The sequence below is a fragment of the Oncorhynchus kisutch genome, linkage group LG22 (assembly GCF_002021735.2).
Source record: "Oncorhynchus kisutch isolate 150728-3 linkage group LG22, Okis_V2, whole genome shotgun sequence".
Taxonomy (NCBI): domain Eukaryota; kingdom Metazoa; phylum Chordata; class Actinopteri; order Salmoniformes; family Salmonidae; genus Oncorhynchus; species Oncorhynchus kisutch.
In genome coordinates, this window is record NC_034195.2 from 33262216 (window position 1) to 33279731 (window position 17516).

At 42.4% G+C, this 17516-nt stretch overlaps 1 protein-coding gene across 2 annotated transcripts in view; it reads left to right on the plus strand.

The window, feature by feature from the left end:
- The window catches only part of lrrc56 (leucine rich repeat containing 56), a 45112-nt gene that overhangs the window by 7472 nt on the left and 20124 nt on the right, over window positions 1–17516 (plus strand). For both annotated transcript variants that reach the window (XM_020456794.2, XM_020456795.2), the window contains exons 3-4: window positions 8662–8749; window positions 9536–9596. In XM_020456794.2, the coding sequence (XP_020312383.1) occupies window positions 8662–8749; window positions 9536–9596 (149 nt within the window). The remainder of the gene's footprint in view (window positions 1–8661; window positions 8750–9535; window positions 9597–17516) is intronic.

Consider the following 17516-nt stretch of genomic DNA (forward strand, 5'->3'; position numbering starts at 1 on the left):
AGAATGTTGTCGACGCCTGTGGAAGTTAAGCTTTCACTGGTTTCTTTTTCTCCAAAAGCAAGAGTAGTTACTGCACAACACTCCCACTGGGCACACTCTAGTCGAATCAATGTTGTTTCAACCTCGTATGTCAACCTATTGTGACGTGGAATCTATGTGGAATACACATTTGGATTTGCAAAAAGTCAGCAAGTACTGTTTACATCTCATTTCAACCAGCGTTATAAACATTTAAATTAGGGTAAAACTTCAACTTATATACAATGACTTAAACTGACTTACAGATTTGTTACATTAACATAATTTCAGCATAATTATCAGAAATATGTACACTACCGTTCAAAAGTTTGGGGTCACTTAGAAATGTCCTTGTTTTTGAAAGAAAAGCAACTCCATTAAATATTACTCGCAGTCTCAATGCCAACAGTGAAGAGGTGACTCCGGGATACTGGCCTTCTAGGCAGAGTTCCTCTGTCCAGTGTCTGTGTTCTTTTGCCCATTTTAATCTATTATTTTTATTGACAGTCTGAGTCTGAGCTTTTTCTTTGCAACTCGGCCAAGAAGGCCAGCATCCCGGAGTCGCCTCTTCACTGTTGGCGTTGAGACTGGTGTTTTGTGGGTACTATTTAATGAAGCTGCCAGTTGAGGACTTGTGAGGCGTCTGTTTCTCAAACTAGATACTCTAATTTACTTCTCCTCTTGCTCAGTTGTGCACCGGGGCCTCCCACTCTTTCTATTCTGGTCAGGGCCAGTTTGCGCTGTTCTGTGAAGGGAGTAGTACACAACGTGGTACGAGATCTTTAGTTACTTGGCAATTTCTCGCATGGAAAAGCCTTCATTTCTCAGAACAAGAATAGACTGACGAGTTTCAGAAGAAAGTTCTTTGTTTCCTGTAATCAAACCCACAAATACTGATGCTCCAGATACTCAACTAGTCTAAAGAAGGCCAATTTTATTGCTTCTTTAATCACAACAACAGTTTAAAGCTGTGCTAACATAATTGCACAAGTGTTTTCTAATGATCAATTATCCTTTTAAAATGATAAACTAGCTAACACAACCATCACAACCACCATTGGAACACAGGAGTGATGGTTGCTGATAATGGAACTCTGTACGCCAATGTAGATATTCAATTCAAAATCAGCCGCTTCCAGATTCAATAGTCATTTACAACATTAACAATGTCTACACTGTATTTCTAATCAATTTTATGTTATTTTAATGGACAGAAAGTGTTTTTCTTTAAAAAACGAGGACATTTCTAAGTGACCCCAAACTTTTGAACGGTAGTGTATATATAAATATATTATCCAAGCATGAAACGTTGATATTTTGTTGCGTTCACAATTCAATATCCAGTTGATTGATAAGATGGATTCATGTCTCCTTCTCAACCAAAAATCGAAGTTAAAGAATAGCAATAATAATGCGCTTGAAATAAGTTTGATTTAGTCCTATTCTTAATTATTAACTTGTAGATTACATTTGAAGTCAACTAACCATCCTTCAAATAAAAGACAATATCCAAAGGTGAAAGTTTATTATTAATATCGTTAATTTGGCATCATATTTATATGTCTAATGATAATTACTTCTAAAGATACAATCAACCATGAATGAATGATAGTATACCTAGCTACTCTTTGAAATGGTGTCATTTGGGCGAAACGGATGTCAATGTTGCCTACATAAACCCAACTTCACTCTGAATTTACATTCACAGACAGCTTGTTAAGGAAAGTTAGTTACTTTCAAATATTTAATGTTATTTAGCTGGTCTACAAAAATGAGTATGAAAGCTGATCAATGTCTAAATGTGTTGACATGATAGCCCAGCTTGTTTCCAAAGGTTGTGAGTTCGAATCTCATCAACTTTAGCTAATTATCAACTTTCCAACTACTTGCTACTTTTTTAAAGCTATTTTGCAACTACTGACCATGTTAGCTAACACTTCCCCTAACCCTTTTAGCTAAATCCTTCCCCCACCAAGACTGTTTCTAGAGCTGGCTGCCCGGCCAAACTGAACAAGAGGAGAAGGGCCTTGGTCAGGGAGGTGACCAAGGACCTGATGGTCACTCTGACAGAGCTCCAGAGTTCCTCTGTGGAGATGGGAGAAACTTCCAGAATGAAAACCGTCTCTTCAGCACTCCACCAATCAGTGGCGAGACAGAAACCACTCCTCAGTAAAAGCCACATGACAGCCTGCTTGGAGTTTACCAAAAAGCACCTCAAGGATTCTCAGACCATGAGAAACAAGATTCTCTGGTCTGATGAAACCAAGAACTAACTCTGGCCTAAATGCCAAGCGTCACGTCTGGAGGAAACCTGGCACCATTCCTGCGGTGAAGCATGGTGGTGGATGTTTTTCAGCGGCAGGGACTGGGCGACTAGTCAGTTTTGAGGGAAAGATGAACAGAGCAAAGTACAGAATGATCTTTGATGAAAATCTGCCCCAGAGCACTCAGGACCTCAGACTGGGGCAAAGGTTCACCTTCCAACAAGACAATGACCCTAAGCACACAGCCAAGACAATGCAGGAGTTGCTTCCGGACAAGTCTCTGAATGAGTCCGGACTTGAACATCTCTGGAGAGACCTGAAAATAGCTGTGCAGCGACACTCCCCATCCAACCTGACAGAGCTGGACAGGATGTGCAGAGAAGAATGGGAGAAACTCCCCAAATACAGGTGTGTTAAATTTGTAGCGTCAAACCCAAGAAGCCCCCAGATCAAGCAATGGCGCCGAAGGAGATTGCTGCCGTTTTACGATCCCGTAACCAATTGTGCTATTGTGTATGTTTTTTCACATTATTTTGTACATAATGTTTCTGCCACCGTGTCTTATGACAGAAAAGAGCTTCTAGATATCAGGACAGCGATTACTCACCCCATACTGGAGGAATACTTTTTCTTCAACGAGTCGGACGGGAAGGATTTACTTCAGACGCCCGACAAGGTCCTCATCCCCGTAATTTGCAGAAGAAAGAGACGGAGGTATCGTGAACAAAGATCAGGGTGCCTTGATAGGATCCGTCGCAGAGAAGGTAATCTACCTTTACCATCGGTCCTATTTTCCAACGTACAATCATTGATAATAAATAGACTAAATACGAGCACGTATATCCTACCAAAGGGACATAAAAACTGTGATATCTTGTGTTTCACCAAGTTGTGGCTGAACAACGACATGAATAATATATAGCTGGTGGGTTTGAATCTTTTTCGGTAGGATAGAACAGCGGCCTCTGGTAAGACAAGGGGTGGCGGTCTATGTATATTTGTAAAAACAGCTGGTGCACGAAATCTAAGGAAGTCTCAAGGTTTTGCTCACTTGAGATTGTGTGTTCTACAGCTTATCATGAGATACTCTATCTACCAAGATAATTTATCTGTATTTTTCATAGCTGTCTACATACCACCACAAACCGATGCTGGCACTAAGACCGCACTCAATGAGCTGTATACGGCCATAAGTAAACAGGGAAACGCTCAACCAGAGGTGGCCGGGGACTTTAATGCAGGAAAACTTAAGTCTGTTTTACCTCATTTCTACCAGCATGTGTAACCAGAGGTGAAAAAACACTAGACCACCTTTACTCCACACACAGAGACGTGTACAAAGCTCTCCTTCGCCCCCCAGTTGGAAAATCTGACTATATTTCTATCCTCCTGATTCCTGCTTACAAACAACAAAAACTAAAGCAAGAAGCACCAGTGACTCAGTCAATAAGAATGTGGTCAGATGAAGCAGATGCTAAGCTACAGGACTGTTTTGCTAGCACAGACTGGAATATGTTTCGGGATTCCTCCGATGGCATTGAGTACACCACATCAGTCACTGACTTCATCAATAAGTGCATCAATGACGTCGTCCCCACAGTGACAGTACGTACATACCCCAACCAGAATCCATGGATTACAGGCAACATCCGCACTGCGCTAAAGGCTAGAGCTGCCGCTTTCAAGGAGCGGGACTCCAACCCGGAAGCTTCTAAGAAATCCCGCTATGCCCTCCAGAAAACCATCAAACAGGCCAAGCTTCAATTCAGCTAAATTACTTCTATGCTCGCTTCAAGGTAAGTAACAATGAAGCATGCATGAGAGCATCAGCTGATCTGGACAACTGTGTGATCACGCTCTCTGTCGCCGATGTGAATAAGACCTGTAAAACAAGTACACTTTTTAAAAAACCTTTATTTATCTAGGCAAATCAGTTAAGAACAAATACTTAATTACAATGACAGCCTACACTGGCAAACCCAGACGACGCTGGGCCAATTGTGCACCGCCCTATGGGACTCCCAATCACGGCCGGCTGTGATACAGCCTTGATTCGAACCAGTGTGTCTGTAGTGACGCCTCAAACACTGAGATGCAGTGCCTTAGACCGCTGTGCCACTCGGGAGCCTGAATATTCACAAGTCCGCAGGGCCAGAAGGATTACTAGGACGTGTACTCCGAGCATGAGCTGACCAACTAGCAAGTGTCTTCACTGACATTTTCAACCTCTCTCTGTCTGAGTCGGATTACAAACATGTTTCAAGCAGACCACCATAGTCCCTGTGCTCAAGAACACTAAGGTAACCTGCCTTAATGACTACCGACCTGTAGCACTCACGTCTGTAGCCATGAAGTGCTTTGAAACGCTGGTCATGGCTCACATCCACACCATTATCCCAGAAACCCTAGACCCACTCCAATTAGCATACCACCCAAACAGATCCACAGATGATGCAATCTCTTGCACTCCACACTGCCCTTTCACACCTGGACAAAAAGAACACCTATGTGAAAACGTTATTCATTGACTACAGTGCAGCGTTCAACACCAGAGTGCCCTCAAAGCTCATCGCTAAGCTAAGGACCCTGTGACTAAACACCTCCCTCTGCAACTGGATCCTGGACTTCCTGACGGGCATGCCCCAGGTAGTAAGGGTTGGTAACAACACATCCACCACGCTGATCTTCAACACAGGGGCTCCTCAGGTGCGTGCTTAGTCCCCTCCTGTACTCCCTGTTAACTCACACATGGCCAGGCACGACACCAACACCATCATTAAGTTTGCTGATGACACAACAGTGGTATGCCTGATCACTGACAATGACGAGACAGCCTATTGGGAGGAGGTCAGAGACCTGGCCATGTGGTTCCAGGACAACAACCTCTCCCTCAACGTAATCAAGACAAAGGAGATGATTGTGGACTACAGGAAAAGGAGGACTGAGCACGCCCCCATTCTCATCGACGGGGCTGTAGTGGAGCAGGTTGAGAGCTTCAAGTTCCTTGGTGTCCACATCACTAACAAACTAACATGATCCAAGCACACCAAGACAGTTGTGAAGAAGGCAAGACAAAACCTATTCTCCCTCAGGAGACTGAAAAGATTTGGCATGGGTCCTCAGATCCTCAAAAGGTTTGACAGCTGCACCATCGAGAGCAATCTGACGGGTTGTATCACTGCCTGGTATGGCAACTGCTCGGTCTCCGACCACAAGGCGCTACAGAGGGTAGTGCGTACGGCCCAGTACATCACTGGGGCCAAGCTTCCTGCCATCCAGGGCCTCTATACCAGGGGATGTCCGAGGAAGGTGCTAAAAATTGTCGAAGACTCAAGGCACTATGGTCATAGACTGTTCTCTCTGCTGCCGCAGGGTAAGCGGTATCGGTGCGCCAAGTCTAGGTCCAAGAGGCTTCTAAACAGCTTCTACCCCCAAGCCATAAGACATCTAGTCAAATGGCTACCCAGACTATGAACTACATAGTCTGCATTGCCACCCCCCCTCTTTTACACTGCTGCTACTCTCTGTTTATTATCTATAGTGGCAAGAAAAAGTGTGTGAACCCTTTAGAATTACCTGGATTACTGCATAAATTGGTTGTCAAATTTCATCTGATCTTCAACAAAGTCACAACAACAGACACACATAGTGTGCTTAAACTAATTACACACAAATGGTATTTTTCTTGTCTATATTGAATACATCATTATTTAACCATTCACAGTGTTGGTTGAAGAAAGTATGTGAACCTCTATGCTAATGACTTGTCCAAAAGCTCATTGGAGTCAGGAGTCAACATGGAGTCCAATCAATGAGATGAGATTGGAGATGTTGGTTAGGGCTGCCTTGCCCTATAAAAAACACTCACTAAATTGTGAGTACTATTCACAAGAAGCATTGCCTGGTGTGAACCATGCCTCAAACAAAAGAGATCTTAGAAGACCTAAGACTAAGAATTGTTGACTTGCATAAAGCTGGAAATGGTTACAAAAGTATTTCTTAAAGCCTTTATGTTCATCGTCTACGGTAGGACAAATTGTCTATAAATAGAGAAAGTACAGTACTGTTGCTACTCTCCCCAGGAGTGGCCGTCCTGCAAAGATGACTGCTAGAGCACAGCGCAGAATGCTCAATGAGGTGAAGAAAAATCCTAGAGTGTCAGCTAAAGACTTACAGAAATATCTGGAACATGCTAGCATCTCTGTTGATGAGTCTACGATACGTAAAACCTTAAACAAGAATGGTGTTCATGGGAGGACACCACAGAAGAAGCCACTGCTGTCCAAAATACACATTGCTGCACGTCTGAAGTTTGAAAAAGTGCACCTGGATGTTCAACAGCGCTACTGGCAAAATATATTCTGTGGACAGATGAAACTACAGTTGAGTTGTTTGGAAGGAACACACAACACTATGTGTAGGGAAAAAAAGGCACAGCACACCAACATCAAAACCTCATCCCAACTGTAAAGTATGGTGGAGGGAGCATCATGGTTTGGGGCTGCTTTGCTGCCTCAGGGCCTGGACAGCTTGCTCTCATTGACGGAAAAATGAATTCCCAAGTTTATCAAGACATTTTGCAGAATGTTAGGCTCTCTGTCCGCCAATTGAAGCTCAACAGAAGTTGGGTGATGCAACAGGACAATGACCCAAAACACATAAGTAAATCAACAAGAGAATGGATTCAACAGAAGAAAATACGCCTTCTGGAGTCTGAGTCCTGACCTCAACCCGATTGAGATGCTATGGCATGACCTCAAGAGAGCAGTTCACAACAGACATCCCAAGAATATTGCTGATATATTGCTGATCTGAAACAGTTTTTTGAAGAGGAATAGTCCAAAATTCCTCCTGGCCGCTGTGCAGGTCTGATCCACAGCTACAGAAAACGTTTGGTTGAGATTATTGCTGCCAAAGGAGGGTCAACCAGTTATTAAATCCAAGGGTTCACATATTTTTTTCTACCCTGCACTCTGAATGTTTACACAGTGTGTTCAAGAAAGACAATGAAACATATTGTTTGTGTGTTATTAGTATAAGCAGACTGCTTGTCTGTTGATGTGACCTAGATGAAGATCAGCAAAAATTTTATGACCAATTTATGCAGAAATCCAGGTATTTCCAAAGGGTTCACACACTTTTTCTTGCCATACTTTTTCTTGCATAGTCATTTTAATAACTCTACCTACGTGTACATATTACCTCAATTACCTCGACTAACCGGTGCCCCTGCACAATGACTGTATGACTGTACCCCTGTATATAGCCTCGCTATTGTTATTTACCTGCTTCTCTTTAATTATTTGTTATTTTAAGTATGTTTTTCTTTACTTCATTGTTGGTTAAGGGCTTGTAAGTAAGCATTTGTAAAGTGTCTGAATACTTATGTAAATTTAATATTTCAGTTTTGTTTATATACATTTACCAAAAATTCTGTTTTTGCTTTGTCATTGTGGGGTATTGTGTGTAGACCGATGAGGGAAAAAAACTATTTAATCAATTTTAGAATAAGGTCTGCAACGTAACAAAATGTGCAAAAAGTCAAGGGGTCTAAATACTTTCCGAATGCACTGTAACTCCTAAACGTAACCCTAACCTAATCCCTAGCGTAGCTAACGTTAGCCAGCTAGCTAGAATTCGTATAATACTGTATCATGCAAATGCATAATGGACATCCACAATTTTAATACATACCATACGAAAAGTAGCATATCATGCTAAAACGAGTGTCTCAGATTTACGTACAGAATAATACAAAAAGGCACTGAGACCAGGTTATACTTAGAGGTAGGCATCTGGATGGAAGACTAGTTCTCAATGAAGTTCATTATCCCTCATAAACCAGCACAAGTCACTGTTCAGTCAGGAATCGTTTGACTGTGGTTTCAAATTCTGTTTCAATACACCTCTTTTATTGAAGTTTTATTTAAATGTTGATTCAAACATATCATTTTACTATCAACATTTAAACAAGGTAAACATAAAAATAATCATATGAAATTCTACATAAATTAAACCACCCAATATAAAGTATATTGTATATAGGATAAAAAATATTGTTTACTTTTCTACATGGAATTTTCTATGCACTTTTAATGTATACATAGTTCTGGTGACTATGTTGAAATTAGATTGATGTAACAACCTGTTAGTCAACTTAAATACAATGACTTTACCTACGTTTTACACTAATTTCAATGTTTGCAACACTGCTTGAAATTTTTTACAAATCCAAATGCTTTCCACGTAGATTCCACATCACAATAGGATGACAAATTACGTTGAAACAACATTAATTCAACCAGTGTGCTGTTACATAATGTCGGCTAAGAGAATCAATTTGATAAAGACCATGACATATTTCTCTCTGACCCCACAGAAAGCCCTGTCGGGAACAGAAGACCTAGTTCAGGTCACTTCCCTGGTCATGTGTGTGGACACTCAGGAGAGCACTCTGGGCAACTTTGGTGAGAGACAATCACTGGTCAAGCAGCATACACTACCCTTTCAGTCCACTACATGTGTAGGCCCATACTGTATTTGTATTATATTACACATAGATATATACATATTTTTGCATGCAGTATTTGAATTTATAGGGGACTATGTACTGTATATGAAGTGTATATCAATAGTACTGTATGTGAATCCTCGTTTTTAATCAAACACGAAGTGGGCGTTATGCCATACCTACTGCAGAGGTGGAAATGTACAGGGTTGATCGACTCACACTTGATGAGTTCATGTAATGACTTATAGCATAGATACATGAAGACCGTCACAATCTATACAGACATGGTTTCTTGTCAGACACAGATAAAGACCAGACAAAAAACACTGTAGCTGTGTGACACACAAAACAGAACATGCCAAATTCACCCTCAGGTTTGTACTGTACCAAAGCTCTCTCACTGGGCACAACTCCCTCCCCCTCTCTTCTCACTGGTTTAAAAGATAAGGCCAGAAAGAACCGCACCATCATGCTCACCTATGTCCTTAGGAAAACCTCAGTTGCACAACGTGTGCAGGCATGACTGAAGTTTGTCTGCACAGGGGTGAATCACGTGCGTCTGGCTTGTGCACTAGCAGCAGAGTCCATCTCACTCTCAATCTCTCTGCTAATGAATGGAGTTTATAGGCCTGTTGAGGCATGGCTGGGAGGGAGCCAGCCATCTGTTTTAAGACCCAATCAAATCAAGTCATCGGCCCTCTGTGACGTGTGAGGAACGTCTCTCTATCTTATCATCTTGCAGGTGCCTACTTGCCCAAGCTGGTGCAGCTGAAAATGAACAACAGTATGATAATGTCAGTGAGGTAAGTGGAAAGTTCCACTATAGTGCTCTGTCTCTGTATGTCTATTATAGTTATGTGTTGTAGTTTTGTACTTCTCTTTGACTAGGTAAAACAAAGCACTTTCTGCATTCCAAGTACTACAAATACTACTGCTAGCAGTACTTCACAGTAAAAAGGCAGGTAGCCCTGTACAGTTGAAGTCGGAAGTTTACATGCACCTTAGCCAAATATATTTAAACTCAGTTTTTCACAATTGCTGACATTTAATCCGAGTAAAAATGCCCTGTCTTACGTCAGTTAGGATCACCACTTTATTTTAAAAATCAGAATAATAGTAGAGAGAATTATTTATTTCAGCTTTTATTTCTTTCATGGTTCATAAGTTTACCTACACTCAATTAGTATTTGGTAGCATTGCCTTTAAATTGTTTAACTTGGGTCAAACGTTTCAGGTAGCCTTCCACAAGCTTCCCACAATAAGCTGGGTGAATTTTGGCCCATTTCTCCTGACAGAGCTGGTGTAACTGAGTCAGGTTTGTAGGCCTCCTTCCTCGCACACGCTTTTTCAGTTCTGCCCACAACTTTCTATAGGATTGAAGTCAGTGCTTTGTGATGGCTACTCCAATACATTGACTTTGTTGTCCTTAAACCATTTTGCCACAACTTTGGAAGTATGCTTGGGGTCATAGTCCATTTGGAAGACCCATTTGCGACCAAGCTTTAACTTCCAGACTGATGTCTTGAGATGTTGCTTCAATATATCCACATAATTTTCTTTGCTCATGATGCCATCTATTTTGTGAAGTGCACCAGTTCCTCCTGCAGCAAAGCACCCTCACAACATGATGCTGCCACCCCCGTGCTTCTCGGTTGGGATGGTGTTCTTTGGCTTGCAAGCATCCTCCTTTTCCCTCCAAACATAACGATGGTCATTATGGCCTAACAGTTCTATTTTTGTTTCATCAGATCAGAGGACATTTCTCCAAAAAGTACGATCTTTGTCCCCCTGTGCAGTTGCAAACCGTAGTCTGGCTTTTTTATGGCGGTTTTGGAGCAGTGGCTTCTTCCTTGCTGAGCGTCCTTTCAGGTTATGTCGATATAGGACTTGTTTTACTGTGGATATAGATACTTTTGTACCTGTTTCCTCCAGCATCTTCACAAGGTCCTTTGCTGTTGTTTTGTGATTGATTTGCACTTTTCGCACCAAAGTACGTTCATCTCTAGGAGACAGAAAGTGTCTCCTGAGTGGTATAACGGCTGTGTGGTCCAATGGTGTTTATAGTTGCATACTATTGTTTGTACAGATTAATGTGGTACCGTCAGGCGTTTGAAAATTGCTCCCAAGGATGAACCAGACTTGTGGAGATCCACAATTTTTTTCTGAGGTCTTGGCTGATTTCTTTTGATTTTCCCATGATGTCAAGCAAAGAGGCACTGAGTTTGAAGGTAGGCCTTGAAATACATCCACAAGTACACCTCCAATTGACTCAAATGATGTCAATTAGCCTTACAGAAGCTTCTAAAGCCATGACACAATTTTCTGGGCATTTCCAAGCTGTTTAAAGGCACAGTCAACTTAGTGTATGTAAACTTCTGACCCACTGGAATTGTGATACAGTGAAATAATCCTTCTGTAAACAATTGTTGGAAAAATTACTTGTGTCATGCACAAAGATGTCCTAGCCGACTTGCCAGAACTATAGTTTGTTAGCAAGAAATGTATGGAGTGGTTGAAAAACAAGTTTTAACATCTCCAACCTAAGTGTATGTAAACTTCCGACTTCAATTGTATATGCTCAGTCTCTATGATAGGGGACAAAGCAGCAGACCCACTGTGTATGGGTTTCCTATCAATCAATCAAATGTATTTATAAAGCCTTGTTTTACATCAGCAGATGCCACAAAGTGCTATACAGAAACCCAGCCTAAAACCCCAAACAGCAAGCAATGCATATGTAGAAGCATGGTGGCTAGGGAACACTCCCTAGGAAGGCAGGAACCTAGGAAGAAACCTAGAGAGGAACCAGGCTCTGAGGGGTGGCCAGTCCTCTTCTGGCTGTGCCAGGTGGAAATTATAGGAGTACATGGCCATTAAGGCCAGATTGTTCTTCAAGATGTTCAAATGTTCATAGATGACCAGCAGGGTCAAATAATAATCAGTGGTTGTAGAGGCTGCAACCGGTCAGTACCTTAGGAGTAAGTGTCAGTTGGCTTTTCATATCCGAGCATTCAAGAGATCGAGACAGCAGGTGCAGTAGAGAGAGAAAGTCGAAAACAGCACTTCCGGGACTCAGTAGCGCGTCTGGTGAACAGGTCAGTGTTCTATAGCCGCAGGCAGAACAGTTGAAACTGGAGCAGCAGCACGCCCAAGTGGACTGGGGACAGCTAAAAGTCATCAGGCCAGGTAGTCCTGAGGCATGATCCTAGGGCTCAGGTCCTCCGGGAGGGGAGGGAGAGAGATAATTATTTTAATGTTATTTATTTATTTTTTAGTTAACTTTATTTAACCCAGGTGGGCTAGTTGTGAACAAGTTCTCATTTACATCTGTGACCTGGCCAAGATAAAGCAAAGCAGTGTGACAAAAACAACGAGTTACACATGTGATAAACAAACGTACAGTCAAAAACACAATAGAAAAATCTGTACACAGTGTGTGCAAATGAAGTAAGGAGGTAAGGCAATAAATAGGCCAATCGTGGCAAAGTAATTACAATTTAGCAATTTACACTGGAGTGATATATGTGCCGATGAGGATGTGCAAGTAGAAATACTGGTGTGCAAAAGAGCAAATATGGGGATGAGGTAGGTAGTTGGTTGAATGGGCTATTTACAGGGGCTTTGTACAGCTGTAGCGATCGGTAAGTTGCTCTGACAGCTGACACTTAAAGTTAGTGAGGGAGATGTATGTCTCTGACTTCAGTGATCTTGGCAATTCGTTCCAGTCATTGGCAGTAGAGAACTGGAAGGAAAGGCGGCCAAAGCGGGTGTTGACTTTGGGGATGACCAGTGAAATATACCTGCTGGACCGTGTGCTACAGGTGGGTATTGCTATGGTGACCAGTGAGCTGAGATAAGGCCGAGCTATACCTAGCAAAGACTTATAGATGACCTGGAGCCAGTGAGATTGGTGATGAATATGTAGCGAGGACCAGCCAACAAGAGCATATAGGTCACAATGGTGGATCGTATATGGGGCTTTGGTGACAAAACAGATAGCACTGTGAAAGACTGCATGCAATTTGCTGAGTAGAGTGTTGGAGGCTAATTTGTAAATTACATTGCCGAAGTCAAGGATCGGTAGGATAGTCAGTATTACGAGGGTAAGTTTGGCAGCATGTGTGACGGAGGCTTTGTTGCGAAATAGGAAGCCGATTCTAGATTAAATTTTGGATTGGAGATGTTTAATGTGAGTCTGTAAGGAGAGTTTACATTCTAGCCAGATACCTAGGTATTTGTAGTTGTCCACATATTCTAAGTCAGAACTGTCCAGAGTAGTGATGCTAGTTGGGTAGGTGGGTGTGGGCAGCGATCGGTTGAAGAGCATGCATTTAATTTTATTAGCATTTAAGAGCAGTTGGAGGCCACAGAATTAGTGTTGTATGGCATTTAAGCTCGTTTGGAGGTTTGTTAACACAGTGTCCAAAGAAGGGCCAGATGTATACAGAATGGTGTCATCTGCGTAGAGGTGGATCAAAGAATCACCTGCAGCAAGAGCGACATCATTGATATATACAGAGAAAAGAGTCGGCCAGAGAATTGAACCTTGTGGCACTCCATAGAGACTGCCAGAGGTCCGGACAACAGGCCCTCCAATTTGACACACTGAACTCTGAGAAGTAGTTAGTGAACCAGGCGAGGCAGTCATTAGAGAAACCAAGACTGCTGAGTCTGCCGATAAGAATATGGTGATTGACAGAGTCGAAAGCCTTGGCCAGGTCGATGAAGACGGCTGCACAGTACTGTCTTTTATCGACGGCAGTTATGATATCGTTTAGGACTTTGAGCGTGGCTGATGTGCACCCGTGACCAGCTCAGAAACCAGATTGCATAGTGGAGAAGATACGGTTGGTGATCTGTTTGTTCACTTGGCTTTCGAAGATTTTAGAAAGGCAGGGCAGGATGGATATAGGTCTATAACAGCTTGGGTCTAGAGTGTCTCCCCCTTTGAAGAGGGGTTGACCGCAGCAGCATTCCAGTCTTTCGGAATCTCAGATGATACGAAAGAGAGGTTGAACAGACTAGTAATACGGGTTGCAACAATGGCGGCGGATAATTTTAGGAAGAGAGGGTCCAGATGGTCTAGCCCAGCTGATTTGTACAGGTCCAGGTTTTGCAGCTCTTTCAAAACATCAGCTATCTGTATTTCCGTGAAGGAGAAGCAGGGGGAGGCTTGGGCTAGTTTCTGCAGGGGGTGCAGAGCTGTTGACCAGTGTTGGGTTAGCCAGGTGGAAAGCATGGCCAGTCTTAGAGAATTGCTTATTGAAATTCTCGATTATCATGGATTTATCAGTGGTGACAATGTTTCCAAGTCTCAGTGCAGTGGGCAGCTGGGAGGAGGTCGTCTTATTCTCCATGGACTTTACAGTGTCCCAAAACTTTTTGGAATTAGTGCTGCAGGATGCAAATTTCTGTTTGATAAAACTAGCCTTTGCTTTGCTAACTGGCTGTGTGTATTGGTTTCTGACTTCCCTGAAAAGTTACATGTCGCGGGGACTATTCGATGCTAGTGCAGTACACCACAGGGTGTTTTTGTGCTGGTCAAGGGCAGTCAAGTCTGGAGTGAAACGAGTGCTATATCTGTTCTTAGTTCTAAATTATTTGAAAGGGGCATGCTTATTTAAGATGGTGAGGAAAGCACTTTTAAAGAACAACCAGGTCGATTAGAAAGGCCTGCTCGCAGAAGTGTTTTAGGGAGCGTTTGACAGTGATGAGTGGTGGTCGCGTTTGACCGTGGACCCAATACGGATGCACGCAACGAGGCGGTGATCGCTGAGATCCTTGTTGAAAACAGCAGAGGTATATTTAGAGGGCATGTTGGTCAGGATGATATCTATGAGGTTGCCCATGTTTATGGATTTGGGATTGTACCTGGTAATTTCTTTGATAATTTGTGTGAGATTGAGGGCATCGATCTTAGATTGTAGGACGTCTGTGGTGTTAAGCATATCCCAATTAGGTCACCTAGCATTACGATCTCTGACGATAGATGTGGGGCAATCAATTCACATATGGTGTCCAGGGCACAGCTGGGGTCTGAGCAGCAACAGTGAGGGATTTATTTCTGGAGAGATGGATCTTTAAAAGTAGAAGCTCAAACTGTTTTGGCATAGACCTGGATAGTATGACAGAACTCTTTAGGCTCTCTCTACAGTAGATTGCAATTCCGCCCCCTTTAGCAGTTCTGTCTTGATGGAAAATGTTGTAATTGGGGATGGACATTTCTGAATTTTTGGTGGCCCTCCTAAACCAGGATTCAGACACAGCTAGAACATCAGGGTTGGTGGAGTGTGCTAAAAGCAGTGAATAAAGCAAACTTAGGGAGGAGGCTTCTGATGTTAACATGCATGAAACCAAGGCTATTATGGTTACAGAGGTCAGAGGGTTAACCTCTACATCACCAGAGGAACAGAGGAGGAGTAGGATGAGGGTACTGCTAAAGACTGTAAGGACTGGTCGTATAGTGTTTTGGGAACAGAATAAAAGGAGCAGATTTCTGGGTGTGGTAGGATAGATTCAGGGCATAGTGTCTAGACAAGGGTATGGTAGGGTGCGAGTACAGTGGGGGTAAATCTAGGCATTGATGAGAGAAGTTGCATCTCTGGAGGCGCTAGTTAAGCTAGGTGCGGTCTCCGTATGTGTGGGGGTGGGACAAGGGGGCTATCTGAGGCATGTTGAGCAGGACTAGGGGCTCCACAGTAAAATAAAACAATGAGAGCTGCCCTAAACAACAGTATACAAGGCATATTGACATAAAGCAATCACAGGTGTTGATTGGGAGAGCTAAGACAACAACGGGTGAGACAACAACGGGTAAACAGCTAAGACAACTACAACAGGTAAAAGGCGATAAATAGGCAAAGAGAGTGTCTGTTAGCTACACACAGGGCCTGAGTTCAAGGCTGGGGCCGACATATAAACAAAATTAAGTACCGTGTTAATAAACAGTCCAGCAGGCATCAGCTGTGTAGCCGAGTGATCTTAGGGTCCAATGAGCAGCAATAGATGAAACAGGGAGCTATTCGGTAGTCAATTACTACGCTAGGCGAGAGGGAGACAGTGTTCAGGAAGCTAGCGGGCCGGGGATAGCAGATGGATCTTCACAACATCCACAACGCAGAGGCCGGTTGAGAGCACATCAGTTGAATTACATTAGCAGATAAGCAGACCAGTCGTGATGGATCGGAGGGGCTCCGTGTTGACAAAGGGTCCAGGCCAAATTGGCAAGAGAGGTATTATATTTACCTACCTCATCCCCATACTGTTTTTATTTATTTACTTTTCTGCTCTTTTGCACACCAGTATCTCTACCTGCACATGACCATTTGATCATTTCACTCCAGTGTTAATCTGCTAAATTTTAATTATTCGCCTACCTCCTCATGCCTTTTGCACACAATGTATATTATAGACTCTTTTTTTCTTTTTCTACTGTGTTATTGACTTGTTTATTGTTTACTCCATGTGAAACTCTGTGTTGTTGTCTGTTCACACTGCTATGCTTTATCTTGGCCAGGTCGCAGTTGTAAATGAGAACTTTTTCTCAACCAACCTACCTGGTTAAGTAAAGGTGAAATAAAAAAATAAAATAAAAATAGCGGTGAAAGTTGACATTGTGTTTCCGAATGACATCACCAAGGGGTAGAATATATAGTTTAAACAATAGTGGTCCTAAACTGGAACCTTGAGGAACGCCAAAACTTACAACTGATTTGTCAGAGGACAAACCATCCACAAAGACAAACTGATATCTTTCCGACAGATAAGATCTAAACCAGGCAAGAACTTGTCCAAGGAGACCAATTTAGGGTTTCTAATCTTTCCAAAAGAATGTGGTGATCGATGGTGTCAAAAGCAGCACTAAGATCTAGGAGCACGAGGACAGATGCAGAGCCTTGGTCTGACGCCATTACAAGGTCATTTACCACCTTCGGTGCAGTCTCAGTGCTAAAACCAGACTGAAGCATTTCATATACATTATTTGTCTTCAGGGAGGCAGTGAGTTGCTGTGCAACAGCTTTTTCTAAAATGTGTGAGAGGAATGGGAGATTCAATATAGGCCGATTTGAGTTTTTTTTTATTTCAGGGGTCAAAGTTAGGCTTTTTCAAGAAAGGCTTTATTACTGCCACTTTTAGTGAATTTGGTACACATCCGGTGGATAGGGAGCCATTTATTATCTTCACCATAGGAGGGCAAAGCACAGGAAGTAGCTCTTTCAGTAGTTTAGTTGGAATAGGGTCCAGTATGCAGCTTGACGGGTTAGAGGCCATGACTATTTTCATGAATGTGTCGATATACAGGATTTAAAAAACTTGTGTCTCCGTTGATCCTAGGTCCTGGCAGTTCTGTGCAGACTCAGGACAACTGAGCTTTGGAGAAATATGCAGGTTCAAAGAGGAGTCCGTAATTTGCTTTCTAACTATCATGATCTTTTCATTGAAGAAGTTCATGAATTCATCACTGCTGAAGTGAAAGCCATCCTCTCTTGTTGAATACTGTTTTTTAGTTAGCTTTGCAACAGTATCAAAAATTAATTTAGGATTTTTCTTATTCTCCTCAATTAGTCTGGGAAAACAGGATTATCGAGCAGCGGTGAGGCATCTTCAATATTGCACGGTACTGTCTTTCCAAGCTAGTCAGGGCGTGGGTATTTTCTATATACAAGGGAACAAATTTCTTGTGACAAATGTTTTTGGTTTTTACATTTAGATCCTCAGTTAGG